This window comes from Camelus dromedarius, chromosome 8 (genome assembly GCF_036321535.1).
Source record: "Camelus dromedarius isolate mCamDro1 chromosome 8, mCamDro1.pat, whole genome shotgun sequence".
NCBI classification, from domain to species: Eukaryota; Metazoa; Chordata; class Mammalia; order Artiodactyla; family Camelidae; genus Camelus; species Camelus dromedarius.
In genome coordinates, this window is record NC_087443.1 from 72,691,259 (window position 1) to 72,713,755 (window position 22,497).

Consider the following 22,497-nt stretch of genomic DNA (forward strand, 5'->3'; position numbering starts at 1 on the left):
TTTTGGGTCCCAGGATGGTCACATGCCTTTCTCCCAATTCCCGGGTGCTAGTAGAGATGAGTGATCATTTTAAACTGAAGGCTTGGCAAGAGCAGGTGGGAATTACAATGCAGACAAGGCAAACATAGAGCAGGGTGTGAGTTTTCCTGTTCATATACTCTTGTCACCGTGCCAGCTCCACAGGCCACCACTTAGGGACTGTTTTTTTCTCCTTTGCAATACCCCTCATTCCCCCATGCTGCAGGGATCCGCTCACCTGGGAGGACATCATATGGAGCACCCTTAATCTTGCCCCCTTTCCCATCCCAGCCCTCCTCTATCCTCCTCCGCCTTGGCTTCTCCCAGAAAGAGAGTGATTCTCCAGTGATCAGCCTTTCTCCTTTTCGGGTATTTGCAGCACGATTCAGCTCCTCTTTATTCCCATCCCAGAGGAGGAAGTGGTTTGATTTTCAAATAACGAAAAGCCCCCGAAAGTGTTTTCCCAAAATAAAAGAGCCTTGTCCCCTTTCAGATGAGTTTTTCCTCCACCCCTACCACAACCACAACAAAATCCTGTTTGCCTAAAATAGTCTATGACTCCCTTTAGTCATCAACGTTTCAGACATCTTGGTGCCTCATCACAAAGCATGTAACGTATACAGGAGATCTCACGCTTTTCACAGCATTATTATGGGCTCTGTTGAGGCTTCTTAGGGGTGGGGCCCCAAGTCTTGTGCAAGGAGAAGCTGCTCTCCTTTTTCCCAAGTGCTTGAGATGCTGGGGGCCAGAGGGTGAGAGGTTGAATAGAGTAGGGAGAAGAGGTCATGCTGAAAATAAAGATGATATTCTGTTTTTGTCTTGTCTCTAGTCCTTCCCAAATGGAAAACTGACACATCTCAGAGGGGAGGGAGGATGAGAGGGGTGCTGGAGGGCAGCTGTGGAGCAGCCCCTCCAGGTCGGCTAGGTGGCAAATCTCCTAATCTGGAATTTCCCAACAGGGAGTGCTTATCATGGCTCAGGGCCTCTTTCAGTGGGGCCCCACCCCAACCCCATACAAGATAGCCTTCTCATTGCCCCCCTACCCTGACCCTCACGATGTTGTTCAGCATGCTAATGCTCAGGTCCCCTATTTGTTAATTTCTTCCTCCTCTCTTCTGCCACTCCCTCTGTCCATTCATCTCTTCCCCTGGACTCTAGGCCTCCTGCCATTCTGTATTCTTTCCTGCAAGATCGGTGCACTTGGTAAACATGCTGCAACTTTCCTATTGTTCTAGAAAATCTTGCAGTAGGATGGAAACATATTTTTTTCAAGGAAAGAAAAAAAAAAGTATGTTAACAAGCCAAGAGTGATGGAACTCTTGTATATTTTGGCTGTGTTGGTATTACACAAGTATATGTGTTTACCTAAAATTCTCAGAGCTAAACACCAACAAAAAATGACTTTTATTTTATTATGTGTAAATTTAAATGGTAGATGACAAAAAGGAAAAAAATAATCATCAGTTCTCTAAAAAATCATCATCTTATTGCTATGGCAAAATATTGGTAATAATAAAAAATGTTCATCAGTGGATGACCACATAAAGGCATCATTGTCCAGCCACTTAATGGAATGAGTACCCTGTGTCCTTAATAAAAACAAGCTAACCTCCCCCCACCTTCCCTGAAACACAGAGAGGCCAGATTCAGCCTGGAGAGGAGGGGGTTCTTTGGATCCCATTTGGATCCCACTTGGATCCCGGAGCACATGAGGACTGTGGAGCTTGAGACGTTAAGTAACAGAAACAGTCTATGACCCAGTAAGCACTTCATGGGCAGAATTCCCTTTGTAGCAGGAGGGGACTGTTTGTGTTGTATCGAGTGGCGTAGCACACACACGGGCTCGTTTTAGACCACAGATGTGGAATCTGAGGCTTGCTTTTGCCATCTGGGGGTTGGCTGCAGCTCTCCAGAGTTCGTGCTAGATGGCATCCTCTCTCTACGGAGGAGACCGTGACAGCTGCGCAGAAGGAGTGCCCCGATCTGCCCGTTCCTGCCGGAGCTCATTTCTACTGCTCCACAACCCACGCCTTTGCTTCTACAGGAGGGAATCAGGCTGCTCCAAATTAGATACTATATTCTATTTTGTGTAATTGTCAAAAAGGCAATCTGTGCAAAGCATTACATTTTTAAAACTCCGAACATTTGTTAGATTCCATTTAGCTTAAAACTGGCTAGAGAAGACTTCTAGGAGGCAGCAAGTATGCTCTCCTTTTATTGGATCAATTAAATATTGACATAACCGCAGTGTCCTATCTTCGGACAGTAAAAGCTTCATATTAAAGTCTCAGAGATAATTAGGCCCGGAGTCTCTGAAGCAAGAGAAAGTTCATGTTATTACAGCATTAAGGTTGAAACTGCTGGAGCCCATCTCACCTGTGAGTCATCTGGTTTTAAGGGCTCCTAACATTGCGTTTAATTCATCTTACCTCTTTCTCTTTAAGAAGCCATTCTATCTTTGTTGTCAAGCCTTTATCCACATTTCCATTGTAGGCCACCATGCTCAGACAAACGAACCTGGCTTTGGTCATGTCATTGCCTGACAGATGCTAGTCATAAAAAGGCCATCAGTGATGGTTTGGCTTCTTTCCTTATCCATATTAACAGAAAATCATTGGCTTTTAAGTAGATTACTAAGAAAGAGTCTGTTTTTCCTTCTCCCACTCTGAATTAATTTTTAGGCGTTTGCTGTGTAATTTCCTTACCAGTTTGAGCATTTTTTTTCCAGCATCTAGTTCTGATTGCTCAGAACTGAACCAAACAAAAAATGCCCAGCTTCCCGTGCACCATTTTTGGGGTAAATAACTTGTGTTTCATTCAAGTCTGAAAAGTGAATTGAAATTGGTCTGCTTAGTTTTCTTTAAAATTGTGTGATTGGTTTACCTACTGCGCTGATTGCAGGAGACAGCCGGATTTGAGAATGGAGGTGCAGCTGGGAGTTCCACGGACTTAGACTGTTTGTGGCTTTCTGTGATTTTGACCTCTGACACCAGGAGACCAGTCTCTTCTACTTTTCCCTTTTAATCTCTAATCTGGCAGTGATGTAGGAATTTTGAGAGTTAACTAGTACAGAATAAACAGCACTCCAGAGGGCTAGGTTGGGGCTGAGTCATGGCATGTTTGCTCTGAGTCAGCAAATATTGCCAAATGTTCACTATGTATAAAGTGCTTACTAGGTTCTATAGAGAATGTAATCAAAAGACAAAAAAGGCAGATTTCAGGCCTCCGAGTAGGGAAGGCAGATACTTACCTAAATAGCTAGCCTCACCACCCGCTTACCAGTTGACTTTGGGCAACAGACCTAATTCTCCCAGGTCTCCTAGATTCCTTTATATACAGTGGAGGCAATGACTTTGTAACAGTTTAAGGCCCAAGTCTACGGTGGGGACCCTCCTACAGAGCACAGCACCAGGAAGGAGGCCTTTCCTTCTCACTAGAGAAGACCAAGTTAAACTGCTTGTGTAGTGTCAGGAGCACGGAGGCATCAAGTGGCTGGAATCTTTTTTTCTGAATTTGCAGTTAAGACCCCAACAGATGACCCTGTAAAGTCCTGTTGCCAAGCTGCATGCTTAGATGACTGTAGGTCTTAATTATCTGGTAACACCAGGGTGAAGTCTCCCAACAGATTTATCATGATCAGCCAGTTTATCTTGAAACCAAAAGCTGCTGTGGTCCCATGTGTTGCTTGGAGGTCAGTTTTTTCCAAAGTGTAATATTTCTACTGCTACTCCCATTTCTTTCTTTCTTTCTTTTTCTTTTTTTTTTTTTTTTGGTTAGGATAAATACAAGATTTTTTTTAAAGCAACTTGACTTTAAAGAAAAATATTAAATAAAGAGAAGAACAGTAGGTGGCTTACAGCATTGCAAAAATTTTAATGTCAGATTTGGTCACCACTGGGTCCATCGATGAAAAGATTTCTTAGGGGAAGCAGGTGGATACATAATTGGGAACCTCATGACTCCAATCCCACTGTCAGCTTGCACTTCTCCTCTCTTCGAATCTTCCTCGGTGCCTGAAATCACTTCCTTTCTGTTTCCACTTCATTTTTGTCTGTGTCCATCCTGGCCCTTGTTCCATTTTATTTCAGTGGTTTGCCTCCCAGTTTGCTTGCCTTCCTAGTGGTGAGCTCTCCTGGGAAATCACCTTGGTGTTCCCTACTATGCTTGGCCCATAAAGGTAAACTTCGAAGAATGAGACAATACATGGGCGAATAAAGCACTGTCTCTCCAGCTGTTTCCTGATGATTAGAAAACTGTAAGCCAAGGAAAGGGATGAAAAGTCCAGCTCCAGCACTGTTCGGAAAGGCTGTTTGATTATTCAAGCAAAAGCAATCCATATTTTAGGACAAAGATAGGTTTATGACTTTCCAGAAGAGTTGATTTCTATTTGCAAGAACTCTGACCAAGCAGCTTTATCCCTGTGATAGAGCTGGGGAGAGGATGAGAAGATTCCCTCTTTCTCTTGTGTTTCTGGCTCAGCTGACCTGAGTGGATTTGGAAGTCAGTATTTGTCTTTGGCATATTCCCATCGCTCTCAAACTCACCCACCCTCCATTTGGATTTCCATTCTTGGGCTCAGCCAGCAAGATTCTCTATTTACCTATTGATATTTAATAGATTTCTCTTTCTGAATCAAAGCCATTTTTCAAGAGGACTCTGAGCCCTTAATGCAGTTAATGGAAAGGAATGAAGCTATAATGGTGGTGTTACGGACTGGAATGGAGCCCCTTCCTAAGTCTTAATCATTTAGCCAACTGCCTGCTTTGCCTTCTTACAATACAATTTAAGTTCATTATGTCAGCCAAACAGAACAATTGCAATCAAGTTCTGCCAGCCAGCCTGCTAGCCAGAAATTAAGTGCACAAACTCTAAGTCAGACTTCTTGGTTCAAATCCTAGGTCTTCTGCTTGTTAGTTGTGTGAGCCTAGGCAATTTATAAAATCTTCCCTAACCTGGTGACTTTATCTATAAAATGGAGCCATGTTCTCTACCTCACCTGAATGTTGTGTTCAGTGAAATTATTCATGGGAAGCACTTAGCACGGGACCTGGGCCACAGTTGGTGTCCAGTTAATCTAGCCACTAGCTTTCCATTCTTGCATTGGAATATTCTAATTTCCTCATAGAGGCACAGATACTTGAAGTGCAACTATTTATTTTGTAGGCAGGATGTATTACCTTGTAGCAGAGAGAGAAGTAGATAAGACTCTCACTCACTGAATGCCCATGCTGAACCCACTTATTTTCTAAGGGTCTGTTTTGCATCTGTAAAATGGGGGGGGGGGGAGGCTGATATTCCTCCAAGGTTGCAAACTCAACAGACAGAGGCCAGACAGGTAACATCATTGTGACTTGGCCTGGGTATAAGACAATAGAGACTGGTGGGGATTATGGTTAACTGCAGAGCTTTACTACTCAAAGTGTGGTCCACTGACCAGCAGGATTGACAGAAGCTTGGAATTTGTTAGAAGCTGATTCTCAGGGTTTAGCTCAGACCAAGTGAAACAGAATCTGCATTTTAACAAGATCTCCCTAAGGAGATCTGTATGCACGTAAAAGTTTGAGACAATGGTTGTGGAACACAAGCCATCTAAAGGCATCAGTTTTAGTTGTTTTTGTTTTTATCAGTCAAATAAGTAAACTTTGGGCTGCCAGCAAGTGGCAAGTGCCCATTGTAGTTGATGAGCTCTCTGATCCTGCCAGCTGATTCTCTGAGAGACTCTTTCATTATAAATTAGGGCTCTGGGCAAGTGGATATATAGCCCAGACCAAGCCTGGGTTGCTTAGAATAATTCCTGGAGTAGAAGCTGCCTAAGAAGTCATCTGCTCAGCTCCCTGCCTTCTGACAAGTGAACTGTTATTGTCCACAGTTTGCAGACAAGATAAGCGAGGCCCACTGACCGAGACCCACTGACCCAAATCTGGACACTAGGGAATAGTGGTAGTGGGTATACTCCATCAGGAAACAAGACAATTCTGTGCTGTTAGCATCAGCGACCATTCAGGTTTCCAAGGTCTGGGAAGTCTATTCATTTCTTTACGTTCACCAATAGCATCATAATTGTTCTCAGTTTCTTTCGGCACCTCCCCGCTACTTCCTGGCAGCCCTTTTGGACATAGAAGGCCCAGAGCCGGCTTCTGAACCGATATCCGGCTCGCAGGATGCAGATGAGGCAAAGGCTTTATTGTTCTTTGGGGCCAGCCCGCCCTTCTCCCAGATGGGAGGACACTCATCACAGACCCGGGTGTCCCAGCGCCCATTTCCCAGGAGTGGGGCCTTCAGAGGAAGCAAGGAAGCGAGGCTGAGAGCATCTCTGGGGTCTGATGTTGTTAGCATACACGGGAAAGGTGCTAAGAGCCTCAAGATAAATAAGCCTGGAATTTGAAAACGAATTTCCAATACCGGCTCGGTGCTGTTACTTATCAAGGCTCCCGACTCCGTCTGCAATCCGTCTGCGTTTTTACTAATCTGAAAGAGTTTGGTTGTAATGAGGATCGTTGATTTGCGGGCCCCGCGTTCTGGAAGGCAGGTTATGAGCCGAACCAGCCTCTTCCCACGCCCGGATCCCCCGAGTCAAGGCAGAGCGGGTGCGGGCGGTCCCCGAAGCAGAGGGAGTGGGGTAGGGGGGCGTCATCGGCCTGGATCCGCCGCTGAGCCTCCACCCCGCGGCCGCCGGGGGGCGCTCGGGCTGCACGGCGACCAACGGGGCTGCCCGTGCCGAATCGCCGCCAACTCGTAGACCCCTTCGCGCCCTGGGAGGAAACAAAGTACACCTTTGTCAGCGAAAGAGCGCGTGTGCATGTGAGACGGCGCACAGTGGCCCGCCGCCGAGTGCGGGGCCCGTGGGCGCGCCTCGCCGCTTCTGGGCTGCAGCCCCCGCGTGGGCCGGGCGTGCCCTGGAGGAAGCCGGGTGCCGCGCGCGGTCCGGCGAGCGTGACCTTCCACCCACCCCGAGCACGCCCCTAGGGGCGGCGAGGACCCGCACCGGCTCCTGCCGCGGCCGGGGACTTCGCTTTCTGGGTTCCCCGCAGGGCGGGAAGTGGGCGAGCGGGAGCCTCGGGCAAGGACGTGCGAGTCTGGGCCCTAGGATCTAGGGCTCCAGCTCGGCCGGGCCGCCTTTGATTCGCCCGTCTCCCCTCGCAGCCCGGGTGCAGGTCACTCTGAGAGCAGGTCCCGGGGCGGCTCCTGGACTCTGGGAGCCGCGCGCCAGGAGGGCCCCAGCGCAGCGCCCTGGGAGGACTACAAGTCCCAGCAGGTCCAGCGCCGCGAGTGCCGAGGCGGGAGGCGCGGCTCGGTCTGGCGCTTGCGCAGTGAGGCCGCCGGAGCCTGCTAGTACCACACCCCCGGGAGGGACGGAGGGGAGGCAGAAGCATCCGAGGCATTAAAGCATCCGAGGGAGCCGGAGGGGAGGAGAATGGAGTGACAGAGAAACGCGGAGGGTGGGGGGTGGGGGGGAGACTGTTGAGGGAGGGGGGGAGGGGGGATACAGAGGGAGGAAGAAGCGGCGGCGGCGGCTCCTCTTTGCTGAGGGGGAAAACTCCGAGGGTTAAGAGCAGGAATAATGCGGTAGGCAAGGCGGGCTGCTCGCTCCCAGCTCTGGCAGCAGCGGCGGCAGCCCGAGCAGCGGCAGCAGCAGCGGCAGCACCCTCAGGCACTGACAGCCTCGCCGGCCGGCTCCCTCGCTGACCGCCGACTGTCAATGGAGCTGGAAAACATCGTGGCCAACACGGTCTTGCTGAAAGCCAGGGAAGGTAAGAGGCAGGACTGGTGAGTGCCTGGCGCATTCGCCGCGGGCCAGGGTGCGGGTGTCGGGCGGCGTGTGGGCTGGGGCTGTGCGTGTGCAGGATGCCCGCAGTGAGTTGGTCGCGAGCAGGACACCTCGGAGAGCTGCTCTGCAAACGTTTCAGGGTTTCTGCCCTTGTGCTCAGGGAATCTGGACTTGGGCAGAGAAGGAGAAACGTCGAAGTTGCAGGGATTAGGATGCTAAAATATTCCCTAGTTTCCAGCTCTGACCTTATAGATCGTGCTATCTCGGCAGCTGTTGAAAGGTCAGCTGGAAAAACGTTCATTCAGGAAGAGATGAGCAAACATGCAAATAAAATAGCTTTTTCGAGTCGGCCCGGGTTGGTTTTGTGAGTGAATTGGTGTGTGTGTTGGGGGTGGTGGTGGTGGTGTGGAATTAGCATAAGCCAAGTCTTTGCTTGCGCAGGCTGAGTTGATATAGGCTATTGCTGGAAACCATCCGCTGGGAATGTTTCTTAGGGAAATCCCGTCGTGTGGAAGGAAGCCTTTTAAAGGCAAAGTAAGATGTTGAGGAATTAGCTTGTTCATAGAGTGACGAGAGGATGGCTGTACAGATCATCTAGAAAATAATTCAGGATTTCAGGGGTGGGTTTTTTTTTTCTCCCTTCGGGGAGGGGGAGAGATAAGAGAATTTTGGGCTTTTTTTTTTTTTTTTTTTTTTTTTGGCTCAGTTAAGAAAAGAAAGGTAGGTGTGCCGGTGCTTAAGTATATTTTGAATGCAAACCATTAGATTTTCTGCATTTAGCTGACAGGAAATATCGTCTAAGTGGAGTGAGTCCCAAGTCAAGACTATAAACACACTTTTTGACTCTTCCTTGAGATGGGAAAAAAAGAAAAAAGAAAAGAAAAAAAGAGAGAAAGTGGCCCAGAAACTTAGATGCTTCCTAAAATGATTGTGTGTGTAAACATACAGATGTAGGAACACCTGGAATTTATGTAACATCTCTTTTGCCAGGATTTGAGCTTTGGGTGCAGCCTTTTTATGAAAGGGGAAGTGGTTTTCCCTTTCATGGGAGGAGGCTTTATTTGACACCCAAGGTAGAAGGCAGCCTAAGTAGGGTCTTGACTTCAGAAGGATATTCGGGGAGCAGCCCACGAAAATCCCTTACCTACTTCTTAATATTTTCATTCACCCACTTTGATGAATGAAGGAAGGCTTTCTGGCCAACAGTGTAACGATTCATGTTTATCCAGCCGGTTCCATCACCTTGTGGCTCTGTACACACGGTATGTGGGTAGGTGATGCACAGCTCAGCAGCTCAGCCCAGCTTTCGCGTCGTAATCTGGGCGTCACTTGTCTCTCAAGCAGCAGCCTGGAAGGTTTGCTTTGAAAACTCCAGCAGAGTTGAAAATATGCAGGTCCGTCCCCACATTGCTCAGCTTTGGTGTGAACAGACTTTTAGGAGAGGCTGTTACTTGGCGATTTCACGTTCTAATGCCTGAGTTTTGTTTTGTTTTGTTTTTTCCCTAACCTGACATTTTAGCAAGGTGGGGGCTGGTGGGATCTCTCTTGAACTGGGTAGTGTGTCCTGGAGGGGAAGAAGCGGGGAAAACAGGCCCCCACCCCTTGCCCCCCGCTCGCAGCCTTTGCCGCCGCCACCTAGTGGTGGGATGTGGTTGTACATCTCGGGGCTCGCGGGCTGGGAACGTTTTCACCCTCCCTCCATTCTGAAATTTTTTCCTGGGAAATCGCTGGATATGATGGTACTGGAGGTTTTGCAAGTTTCACTGGTTTCTCTTGTTTCCGGAGAATTCTGCTACCTAGATTTGCTTCTCTACACGGTCGTTTGCCTGGAGCCTGCTTTTTTCTTCTCTCAGCATTTGGTTGCTTCTTTCAAAATGTTTTGCTTGGAGTGGGCAAAGTGTTACCAATTTTCTCCCCCAGTTTGGTCTCCCCAGTTTTTTGCTTTGTTTTGTTTTTTTTCACTGAAGTGAATTCACCACCTGATATTTTTGTTTGTCAGGTTAACAAATTGGTTTTTTCAGAACCATAAGGAGGAGAGCTAGTCTGGAGGCTTATATGGAATGACTAAATTACAGTGATTAAAAGTTCTCAAGAATGTGCCTTTCATTTCCTTTTCCTTTTAAAGTCTTTTCAATTTCTCTTTGAGACCTTGGTAGTCATTTCATGGTGAGAAAATAACTCTTGACGGTGCCTTTGAAATGCAGAGGGCCTTACCTCTAAGGACACAGAGAAACTGACACATGAATGAGAAAAATTAATACTCACATGGAAACTTTATTTTGAAATTTACATTTCTCCCACTCTTTCTTTCTCTCTTACGTCTAAAGAGAATCCAGATTTAACTGCTTCCAGTTTCTCCTTGCTGGGTCTTTATTAAAAGATTAGAGCACATATATTCTATTAGTGTGGAAGCTTTTAGAAATAAAAGCAATTTATTTTTGCCTTCTCAGTTCTCATATACTTGAAGTCATTCTTTTCAATTCAGTAATTCTTCTAATAATCATATTATCCAAATATTCAGAAATGAACTTCCAGTCAGTTTAGTGAAAGAGCTAATAATATAAGAGTTATAGTATCTGTAAAAATCTGAGTTGTTTAGAATACTTAAAAGCACTTCTTACTTAAAGATTCTTGTGAATGGTTACAGATGAGAAATATAATTGGTGAATGGGAAACTTAATTTAGTTCACTTAAAATACATTGTAAACCATTTAAAATGTGGCTTTCAAGTAAAAGTCACATTTGTCCCAAACAATTGAGAAACAGGCTTTGAAGAAAGACAGACACACTCTGCAAACGCTATGAAGGAATTTGTAGTTGTCCATGTTGGTGGGTAATTTGGGGGCCTATCTTCTGTTATTGTTATGAATTCTTAAAGGCAGATGCCTGCTAAATTCATTGTAAGTTCAAATTCTTACCATAATAATACATGTACAAAGTGGAAAACATGAATATAGCAATAAAACAGAAAATCTATAAGTAGGTTCGAGTGAAAATGATTCATTGTTAGTAATTAGAAAACATAGGAAGCACTTTGTGACAGTTGTTTTGAAATAAGAAAAGATAGAGATCTGGATTCAAAATTTTAAACCACCCAATGTATTCTGTGGATTGTTTATTTGTTCTGGTCTCAGGAGAAAACATCAAGTTGATCACTCTTAGGAACTTTAGATCTCTCTCCTAAAAAGTGGGTGGGTAGGGAAAAAAAGAAAGAAGCTGAGACTGAATTCGTGCCAATTTGTGGAAATGAGCTAAATTATTAAGCATTTAATGAAGAAACTCAAGCTAACTCTATTTACATTTCAGAATCTCACAAAATTGGCAAGTGAGCTAGTGCTGAAATAATAGCAGTGAGAAAGAGTGTCTGCAGAGTACCTTTTGTGTGTTTCTTTTTGCTTTTATTTTTGCAGTTAGAGGTTTTTGTGTTTTTCTCATGTTCTAGACCTGTTGCCTTACTCTGGAGTGAACAGTAGGGAGAAGAAATTTTTTAAGAGCCCACCTTTCCTTTCTTCTCGGGCCAGCAGTAGCCATATTTGATTCAATGGAGACGACAGAGGGAGTATTGATCACATTTTCCTGAGCGTGATGCTAGCAGGCACAAGTGCAGAAGCTAAGAAGTCAGAAACCCGATGACCTTGCCCTTGGTTGTGATGCCGAAAACCAGAGTATGCAAGAACCTTTTTGCAGCTATCTCTGTGACTTGCTGGCCTGGATATTCCTGGTGATCAAGATTAGGGACCTGGGAAAAGGTGACACTAGGGGCTAGTGGAGGCTGGGGAGGGCTGCATCCAACCAGTGAGAAGCAGGCTCTGTCTGGACAGACTCAGCATTTCACAGCAGGGGTCCCTCTTCTGTCTTTCCCTTGCACCCCTAGTTCATGATGACAAAACCGAAACATCGGTGTGTTCTGTTATTAGAACAGTGGATGTCTCTGAAGCCCACAGCCCTCTTACTGCAGGCAAACTTGTTCCACACTGTGGCTTCTCCCTTCAGTCTTACCGCACAGAAAAGCGGCAGTTTTCATCCTGGTGCAGAGGCAGCTCAGCTCAGCGTGTGTGAAAGCCGCTTGGTCTATTAAGTACAATGCCGTCGTTAAATGAAACCACTTTTTACTTTTTCTAAGTTTCTTTTCAGTTCTGACAACTTGGAGGTGGAGAAACCCAAAGCAGATGTTTTCAGAGGCCTTGCTTTCTTACAGAAAGATTCCAAGTGATGATTTTAATTAATCTAGCTGTCTGTTTTTAAAACCGTCAGATAAATGCCCACAAGACTCTCATCTTCTAATAGCTTAGCTGCTTCCTGTCAGATTCTAAACTCCGAAAAGCTTGATTCTTCCAGTGCCCAAACTAATCCTTGTTTAAATTATGTCTTCAGCAGCCATAACTCTTGTAGTGGCTTGTTAATGATACCCTTCGGGTCTGGGCTGAAGACTTCAATAGCATCCAAGTGAATTTCAGCAAAGAGCTCAATATAGGACCAAATTCACCTAAGGGCCCTTCAACCCAGACCTGGAAACTTACAGTGCTCTAATGAAATGGTTCCAGGACTGTGGACAATTTTAAAGTTAGATTTTTTTTTTTTTTTTTTGCCAAGATATTTGTGGCTCAAGGTAAAGCATTATAATAGCTAGACATTTTTGAAATCCAAAATTCATATGGTTGCAAAAAGATCTCACTGCAGTACATCATGCAACTCAGAGGTGAAACTTGAGAAAACAATAGGAAGTGACTAAAACCAGAAGACACAGAAAAGGAAATCAGGAATTTCTACAGTCTTATTCCCCTCAGCACCCCCACACTTCATTTCAAAATAGAATAGTGAACATAAAGGGCTTTAAGATGTGATTTTTAAATGATTAACATGGATTAAATGACAGGAGCAATTTCTACTTTAAAAACAATCCTGTTACATTTCAGTGAAAATTTTTATTTAAAAATATCCTAAATATTGAAAAGATTTTAATCTATAAATGAAGCTTCTTAAAATTTTATCTTCTGGGGTAAAGATAATATTGCTGCATTTAGTACCATATGGACACTGGAGAAAGCACCCCATTTGATGTGAATTATGTTACCTTTTAAAGAGAAAGCAGTTATGTCCTGACTAGACCTTGCCCCCTCCCCCATTTTCTCATTTGGAGAAAGCCATTCTTAAATTGTCTTCCAAAATTCTTAGAAGGGTAAAAATCGTTCATTCATTCATTCAACCTTTTGTTACTGAAGGACCCCTGTGGGAGGTGACAGTTTGGATGCTCAGCCTTGGAGTTGGAGGTAGGTGAAGAGGGAATTGGGCATCGCGATTTTAAGCTTTTAAACGTGTAAATCAGACATGAGTAGAACCAGATTTTTTTCCCCCAAAGAGCTGAAGCTGACTGTGGTGTGACCTGCTTAGCTGGGAACCCTCTATTGACTCTGCTGGGTGTGCCTAGAATTTGCGCAAGAGGCTGCAGGAACAAAACCTGGTTTAAGGATAATTCAAATGTCCTACTTGAGGGACAGGCCCGACTCTGGAAGACAACTGCTAATTTTGCAAGACGCTGTGTTTTTATGAAGATCAGTTCCTCTCAATGGAAACCACTGAAAACAATAGCAAGAGGACCCTTTGGTGGAGGAATGAGAAGACCCAAGAGGAAACTGGTGTGCAGAAGGGACTTCCAGGTGGAACCATGGTGACCTTTCTAGGGCAGCAGCCAGGGCGGGGTTGATGGGCTGCAATTCTGGCAGAAAGATGGTGGAGGCTGCTGTCCTATTTGGCTTTTTGTTGGGGTTGGTTTGAGCATGTCCTTTGGTGTAGCTCGTCATCTGGAATGGCCTGAAAGTATTAAAGGTGTCTGTCTAGTCCTCTAAAGATGTGCTGTCCAACGTGGTGGCTCCTAGCTGCATGTGGCTGCTTACATTTAAATTAATTACGGTTACATATGCCATTCCTTAAGCGTGCAAACCACATTTCAAGTGCTCAGCAGTCACTTGTGGCTGGTGGCTACCATGTTGGATGGTGCAGATGCAGAGCATTTGCAGCACTGCAGAAAGTTCACTTGGACAGAGCATCTCTCTAGTTCCACACATTGAATTAAGTAAGAGTGTGCTAAGCCTGTAACTTCTGACATGAGAACTGGGGGAGAGTAAGGGAGAGGAGGGGAGAGAAATGGGGCAGGAAGAGAAGGAGAGAGGGAGGCAAGAGAGGAGTAGAGACAGAAAGAGGGCTGGGGGATTGGGGATTAAAACTGGGTCATTTCAGAGAAGAGTGTAGTTCAAGGACAGTTGTAGATGGTGGTGAGCCACCCATATTTCCCTTTTTTTTTTTTCATATCTTGGGAAATTTGCCTAGATTGAGCAACTGACTGTCCTGATTCAAATTAAGTGCATGTTATAGAGCCACACAGAGTCCCACGTTCCTTCTTGAAACTCCTGAGGCAAGGATATTTTGAAACCATCGTTTTACTAAGAAAAAAAAAGTTGTGTGTACAGTAAATCTTCAGAAAGAAGAAAAAAAACCCCTCTTTCTGTAGACTTCAAAAAGTGCTCTTAAATGAGCGAGGAAATAGATAAAACAATTTTAAGAGTTTCCATTTCTTTTGAACAGGACAGATTGAAAGAAGATCAGGAAGAAAGATGTCAAAAACACACTGTACTTTTACCCTCTTTAAAATGATTTCTCCTTAAAAACTGTTTCCTGTGAGATTTGAAACATTCTAACGATCACCCAGTTAGAACAGGTTTAGAAAGCAACTTCAGTATTTGAAACAATGAAACAGTTTAGTTGCTGTTCTTTGGTGTCTGAAGCAAAGACCTCTATTTGAAGTTATGCCCAAGAGTCAACTGGTAACCTCCTTCTGACAGAAGTCAGTAATAAATTAGGCTAATTTCCATCTGGCCTGTTTTGTCTCTAGTAATATCAATATTTTTTTTAAAAGGCAATGATGAAATAAACGTCAAAATACAACTTCCAGGGCTTGTGCAGAAAGCAAAAGAAACTGAGATAAACAGATAAGAACATTCCTGTTTTGGAAAGTGGCAGAGGCCCACAGGGCATCAAGGCACTGGGCTGCCCTAAGGCTTCTCCAAATACTGATCTGTTCTCCTAAAGGTCACCCCTGCTTATCTGATGGGGAAAGCAAGATGAATGAACAGGAGTCTCAGCCAGAGTTACTTGAATTGTGAACTTTTCTGGAGCAACCCTCTGAAATCCTTGAATGTTCCGAAAGAAATCTGTCCCCTCCCCTGTAATAATAATATAAGCCAAATCCGCCAACAAACCCCCAAAACACCAAACCCACTTCTCAGGGCAGTATGGCTTCTAAATGTAAATGCCACGAGATCTCAAATGTGAAAGAGAAAGAGGGTCTCTATCAGATTTCCTGGGGAAAGGGGCAAAATGGGAATCTGATTGCCCTCCTGGACCCTGATATCAGCTAAATGCCAATTTGAGAGCAGTTGGATAAAGTAATTCCTACTAGGTTGTGAATGACTACCAAAAGTTGAGTCCTCAGTGTTTCCATTTTAAAAGTAGAGGTGTTTATCAACTCAGATGAATCTGTGATTGATGAGGGGGAGGGGCATATACATACGTGCCTGCACCTGTGCATGCCTGCACACGTAGCTGTGATCGTTTCTGGGGCCACATTCTTCCTCTACCTGCATTCCCCCCTCCTTCACACATACCAACACACCCAAAGAGCAAGGTCAGCCTCTTGGTATTCTTCTTCCTCTTGGCAAGGCTTGGGGAGAATCTTGAGTAGCCAAAGAATTGCCCCTGAGGGACAGGGGATTAAACGAGGTGGGTAGTGGTGGGGAAACGTCAGTGGCAGAGCCTCTCCTTGGCAGAGCCAAGACGAGGACACTGGGCAGACCAGTTCCTGCTGATGTTGGCTTACTATGTGCAGGTCACATCTGCCCCAAGCCTCTCTTCCTTGGGTGCCTGCTACCCCTTGGGAGATCCTTGCCCCCAAGCACCTCTGCCTGATGGTGGCATCTTAGGTGTATGCTCATGTCTCTGCAGAGTTCTTTACTAAAAAAAAAAGTAGGGGGGAAGGTGGAGGAACCTACCAGAGTGATTTCTCCACCCTCCTCTCCCTCCCAGAGAGAATGTGTGAAGCAGCCTTTTTCCCCAGAAAAGCACTCTCAGAGTTAACCCTTTCCATGTTTCAGAGGTAACCTTATGGGTATTTGCATTTAGAAACCAGACCTGGCATGTGTGTGTGTGTGTGTGTGTGTGTGTGTGTGTGTGTGTGTGTTTTGCATTAACTTAGCAACTTTGCTTTTCAAGATCTTTGTGAGCCGAGAGTCTCTTCCTTGGGGGTTGCTGTCAAACTTGAGATATCATGCTGGAGAGAGGAGGCAGCATGGTGTCACCAGCCTGGCCTGCCCCTGCCAGGTAATGAGGGGAAGGAAATCAAGGCTTTGATCTGCTCCTGCAGAGAAGGTAAAGCTCTGAACTTAACTCCTTCAGGAAGGGAAGGGGGATGAAGATTAGAATGACCCAGCTACAGGGTAGAGAGAACCCAGCCAGGGCAATTGTTCTGCCTATCTGATAAAAGGTCGTATGAAACCTCATTTGAAAATGGAATTCCATCTTGGCTCGGGTCTTAGCACCACTTGTGAAATGGAAACAAGCTGAGGAGGATGAACACATGGCCAGGAAAAACAGCCTTCTGATGGCTGGTGCAGGACCTCGCTCTGCTCAGGCACTCAGGACTGGTTAGGATGCTTAGATAACATCCCCTGAGAAGGAACCCCCAGGCTCTAGGAAGAATGGGGGGGGGGGGACAGACAAAGAATTGGGCTGCAAACTTGAATGGGAAAGATGTCTCAAGATCCAACTTTTCTCAAGCCGGATGCTGTTGTGGGTTGATGCCACTAAGCCTACAATCACAGACAAGGGAGGCTGTCCATCAGATGAGTGTGTGCCTGGAACATAGTAGGTGTTCAACCAGTGCTGACTTGGGAATGACTCATGTTCTATCTGAGTGACGTGGAGGAGAGGGGAAGAGCTGGGAAAGTAAAATTCCCAAGAAGTGGCCTGGGTGTCGCAGTCAGTGATAAATTAGGAGATGATTCAACATGGCTGAGAGAGATTAACTAAGGGTATAGGGCACATTGGAAAATGTTTTCTGAATGTTTGTCTTAACTGTGAAAAACGTCTGGCAGACTTCCCCACCCCCACCCCCCAATTGTAAGTGGTTTGTTTGACTTGTTTTGGAAGAAATAAATATTTGCATTCATCCAAACATTTGGGGCAAACAGTTCTCCCCAATTCTGAGGCTCTGTGCGTCGGAGATGTTTCACGCTGATAACACGCATACCTTTTTTTGGCTAAATTGAAGGTAGCTTAGGACACAGTCTTCACATGCTTTTTGTATCACTGCTGGAATGAGGCTGAGCAAATGGAAAGAAACTAGGAAGCCAAACAATGATCCTTCCAGACCCAAGAATGGCTGATGACCTGGCATTTGAAGCATAGAATCCTTATAGAAAAATTGCCTTCTTTGCTCATGGGCAAAGAGGCTGGATCCAATTAAGACAAGGAAAACGTCTGTTAACTTGGAGAAAGAAATTACTAAACAGTCAATCCTGTAATCCTCTCTGAAGAGGAAGGGGCCGACGGGACGGGGCTTTATGGATGATGCCAAACCCTGTGCTATATAATAATTAGTAACCACCGGTTATTCTGCCGCACACTCATTCCCCAAACCACTAACCATTGCTTGCGATGGAATGCACCAGGCCTAGATATTTGCCCCAGATGTCTTCCCCATCAGTACTATCCAATTAGAGGGCTTTTTAAAATTAAAGCTTAATTCTCTTATAACATATAGCAGAACATAAGTTAAAGAGAGGCCAACCTGATTTCCTTGACAGTTCAGTGGGTGACCAAGGTGAGGGGTAGTCTTTGAGTTCCTGTCCAGGACTCTTCTGAGCTTATGTTTTGGTGACGATTGCATGGCTAACTGTTTTATGTCCTGGTGCCTGGTACTCTCGCTAGTCTTTTTTGGCAGCTTACAGACATTTCGGGAATGACTGTGAGGGAGTCGAGGATCTGAGAGACCTCTTCAGAGAAATGGACCTACGTCTGCTTATAATTTCATTCTCCCACGGTGGGCCTCGGAGATCTAAGAACCTGCCTTAAATAAAGAACTTGGGGGATCCAGGCAAGCAAAATTCGGAGGGGCGTGGCATGGCCCCTGATTGGCTTCTGCCTCTTCCCTAGTGTTGTAAACCCAGGACACAGTCAGAACTGTGTCAGTCCTGGGTCCCATGCGAAGCTCTGAAAGGAGGACAGGAAGCCATGGAGTTTCTCTCCTTTCTAACAGGGTTATTTAGGAATTGTAGTGGCCTTTGCACCCATTGTTTCATTCCATCACTACAGTCCTGTGAGGTGTGTTTTCTTCTTCCCCCTTTTATGGCTGAAGAATCAGAGGCTCAGAAAGGTAAATGACTTACCTGCTCATCCCACAGCCGGGACCCAGCACCAAGCCCAGTCTCTCCTCTGGCAGTCTTTCTGCTCCATCACGGCTGCTGCCCTCAGTCATCCTTCCAGCCAACGGGGACAGAGATACTAACATAGATGAGACATTTGAAAAAGAATCAAGTGTGCTGCAATGACTCACAATTAAAGAGGAGTCATTCTATCTAGTTTTAGTTTAAACCCATTTGCACAGACCATACTTATTTGCTAAAGAAAATTTAAACAGCCGTGCGAAAACATCCGTAAGCAAATCACAATCTCTTGTCCCAGGTGCTCCTGCTGCCAGGTCCACCCCTCGGAGGTCACTACTGTCAGCATTTAGGGGGACTTGTTTCCAGATCTTTAAGTGTACGCATGTATGAACGTACGGATACATTGTACAGAAGTAAGACCCTTGTGTACACATGGTTCTGCAGCTGTTTTCAGTCAACAATAAGTCGTAGTGCCTTTCCCGTATCTGTGTTTACAGTTTCCCATGAAATGGAGGGGTGTTAGGAAAAATTGTGAAAGACTTTGGAAACCGAGTGTCATTTCAGTGGAATGCTGGGTGTTTTCTAGCAGACCCTTAGGGGCTATCCAGTTCTAAAGGGGTCTGTGTCTTTGACTGTTTTGGAGTAGTCAATAGTGTATTTAACCAAGCCCCTGTAGTGGGCCATTTAGGTTTTCCGATTTTTAAATAGATTGTAAACAGTGTGGGAATATTCTGCCCATTGTATAACATCTTTATACATTTATTTAAAGACTTAGTTTTTTGCCCCCACTTGGTGGTGACTGCCTAATAGCATCTCCCCCCAACCCCACCCCTCACCCCTACTTTGGGAAGAATAGTGATAACTTCTGAAATGGAATTAAGTGACCCTAGGAAGGTACAAAGTACATTTTCTTACGAGAAAGACATGTGATATACATGAGGACATGTGATGTGACAATTTTGAAACCTTTGGGATTTAACACCTCCCACCTCTGAGTGTTCCATCATCTTTTCAATGATATTCAAAGCTTGGATTAGGGAAATCAAGTGCAGTCAAAGACTTTACTTGGCAATGACTTTGTAATTGCCCCTGAGTTTTGCATATGTCAATTGGGCAGGTAGCGCAGGCTCAGCCCATAGCTTTGTAAAGGTGGTCCTGTATTTCTCTCTCTTGATTATCACCTCAAGCCAGACTTGGCAGCTATTATTATTATTGTTATTTTTCCAATTTGAGAAAGGAAAAAAAATCAAGCTCAGAGAGGTGACATGATTTTCCAAGGTCACACAGCAAGGACCCCCCTCTTCTGGTGCTAACTCACTGCATCTTTTCCCATCTCTAAGACTTTCCTGTTTATATGTTGCTTAACTCTAGGGAGGCATCTGAATCTGGAGTTTAGTGTTCATCGTTCAGAGGTAGTGGATTCATAAACGTATTTTGGGGAAGGGGCCCCCTATCCTGGCTCTTTCACGGGTGCTACATGTGCTACTGTTGGTTCCACACGCTGTCCTTTGCCTCCTGTCTCATCTGGTACAGCGTTCTCCTCTGTGGGAGTCTGTGGGTTCTTCTGTCGGTAACTGCTTTGACTGCAGATTTGCGTGTGATTTACCTAGGTGAGAGCTCTGTGAGAATCAAAACTCAAATAAAACAGTACAATACAAAGCAAGTCCCTGGCCCTGCCTCCTCACTCTATCTCCCTCTGAGATAAGCCAGGCTTGAGGGCATAGTCCAAGGCCCTGGGTCTTCAATATTTTTGTAACAGTTGCAGGAGAGAGTGGCATTTTCTTCCTGGAAGGGTTTGTGGATGTGTTGGCTTGCACGCTGGGGGCTCACTGTGCCTGGAAGCTGCAGAGAAAGGAGGAAGGCTGCCCCTTAATTGGATGATGACGCGCGTGGCTGTGGGCTCCCTGTCATCTCAGAGTGCAGGAAGGAGGTCCACCAACCAGAGGCAGCTCCTTCCTCCCCAGAGGAAGGGTCTCAGGATGGAAGGATGCCCACATGGGCGGCAGAGTACAGCGCCGGAGCAGAACCAGTCTCCAAAGTAGGGCCAGCCCCCAGCTCTGAATACTGCTTCCTAGGCCGCACTCATTCCCTAGGGCCACCTAGTGCTACAAAGAACCACAAAATGGGCAGCTTAGAACCATGGAAGTTTATTGTCTCACAGTTCTGGAGGCCAAAATCAAGTTGTGGGCAGGCCACGCTCCCTCTGAAGGTGCTGGCGAAGGATCCTTTCCAGACCTCTCTCCTAGCTTCCGGTAGCCTCAGGCATTCCTTGGCTTGTAGACGGCTGTCTTCTCTTTATTTTTCTCTTCACAGGGTCTTCCCTCTGTACCTGTCTGTCTCTGGGTCCAAATTTCCCCTTTCTATAAGGACATCAGTCATACTGGATGGGGGCCCACCCTTATTTTAACTTAATCATGTCTGTAAAGACCCTGTTTCCAAACAGGTCACATTCTGAGGATTATGGCTCCAACGTATCTTATTCGGGGGGGACACAGTTCAACCCATAATACGAAGCCTTACCCATGATGTTCTGAATCAGAAGCTCACAGGTAGCACTTGAGAATCTGTATTTTAAAAACTCCCCAGTATCAGCCAGGTGTGGGGACCACTGCTCTGAAGATTTCCTGACTCTTCTGAGATGACTTGGAAACTCGACTCCAGCCTGGTTCCCCAAGTAGGACTCCCTGCAGCTGCCCTGCAGTTGGCTTCTGCCCTCTGCTCAAATCTTTCCAGTGTTGGTGAACTCACATCCTCTGTCAAGCCCCCATTCCATTTTGAACTGTGGGATTAAAAAAATGTCTGTATTAGTTAGGCTTTTTGCTTCGCCCAATAAATGGCAAACTCCCTCGGGGCTGGGTCTAGGGTTTTTTCTTTGCTTGTATCTCCCTGGGCCTCACTGAATGCTAATGGTAAACCCAAGTCTGCGGTCAAGCCCAGGTGTGCGTGGTTCAGGGCTAATCCACCAGGTCCCGGTTCTGATTTTTGGAGGTGTCCGGAACAGATGCACCACCCTTTGCTGAGGGGGCTCCTAATGCTAGAAGACAGCTGTGATGCCCACTGTAGAACTGGCACCAGAGCCCTGGTCTCTGGATTCCCAGGTCTGTGCTTCCGTTGCGCATCACATTTGAGTAACAGACACATTCTGCTAGCAGATGGGAATGTGTTACTCCCTCACATCTGGCACAGCTCAAGGACATAGCCATTTAATAAATTCCTAGAGGTGGGGTCAAGACACCCACTTCTCTGCTTTTCTAGGAAATATGGCATCTTCTCTTGTTGTCAAGTACACCAAGTCAAGATGTTCAGTTTCCATTGAAAGTGCAATTGAAACCTCTATTGAAAAGATTGAAGGGGAGGCAGAATGTGCCACTGACATGCTGTGTGAGCTTAGGCACATTGCTTGACCTCTCTGAGCCAAACTTTTCCTTAGCTGTATAAATTCGCACCTCGGCCCAGGTGATCTCAGGAGCTCTTCTCACCCTTCAGATCTTCAGAATTTGCTGATGCGTATTCCACCAATAGTAACTCATCTGGGGCTACTTCACAATAAGAGTCAACTGTTAATTTGAAGAGCAGGCATTACACATTAAAATGAAACTTACACCAAGGAAAGAATTGGAGCTGGGAGGGGTTACATGTGTAGTAAAAACAAACAGGAAAAGAAACCCATTGCTGGTAATTTAATTGAAGCCTGCAATCTAAGAAAGGCAATTGCATGATTCTAGTATTTTCTTTAGTGGATTATAGGAAGGAAAATTAAATCAAAAGTAAAAAACAAACAATCTGATTGTTCTGAACAGTATTATCTTAATAAAGAGTCTTCCTGGAAACTTTAAAAATACACAGTGTTCTGTCTGGCCAAAAAAAAAGAAAAAAAATCAATAAGTAAATAGTGTTGAGAAAACGTAAGAATTTTCCATCTAGACATGAGCGATGGAAACACTGTCGTGTGGACTTGGTGACATCCCACAGGGAGTTAGATGTTGATAGGAATTACCTACCTTTCAAGGCTTGTGGTTAGGGACGGTGTTGTCACCCACAGGGAAAGAGCTTAGAGATGGGGATGGCACGGCCAAGCGCTCTTGTGGGCTCCCGGCAAATCCTGACCCACTTCTTCATTCGCCTACAATGTACTGTCTAGATGTCTGCTTTATCTTGACTGGTGACACAGATTTCACAGACTAGGGCAATGCTGGGAGGACTGGTGGTTTTTCTTCTGTGTCAGTTTTCTACAACTGAACATGGTACAAAGTGGGGATGAGTGATTTGGGTTCT

At 45.5% G+C, this 22,497-nt stretch overlaps 1 protein-coding gene across 1 annotated transcript in view; it reads left to right on the plus strand.

The window, feature by feature from the left end:
- Nucleotides 1–7,502: 7,502 nt before the first annotated feature.
- GRK5 (G protein-coupled receptor kinase 5) overlaps nucleotides 7,503–22,497 on the plus strand; it is a 203,971-nt gene continuing 188,976 nt past the window's right edge. The window contains exon 1 of the mRNA XM_010997871.3: nucleotides 7,503–7,769. Within this exon, the coding sequence (XP_010996173.1) occupies nucleotides 7,718–7,769 (52 nt within the window). The 5' untranslated portion in view covers nucleotides 7,503–7,717. The remainder of the gene's footprint in view (nucleotides 7,770–22,497) is intronic.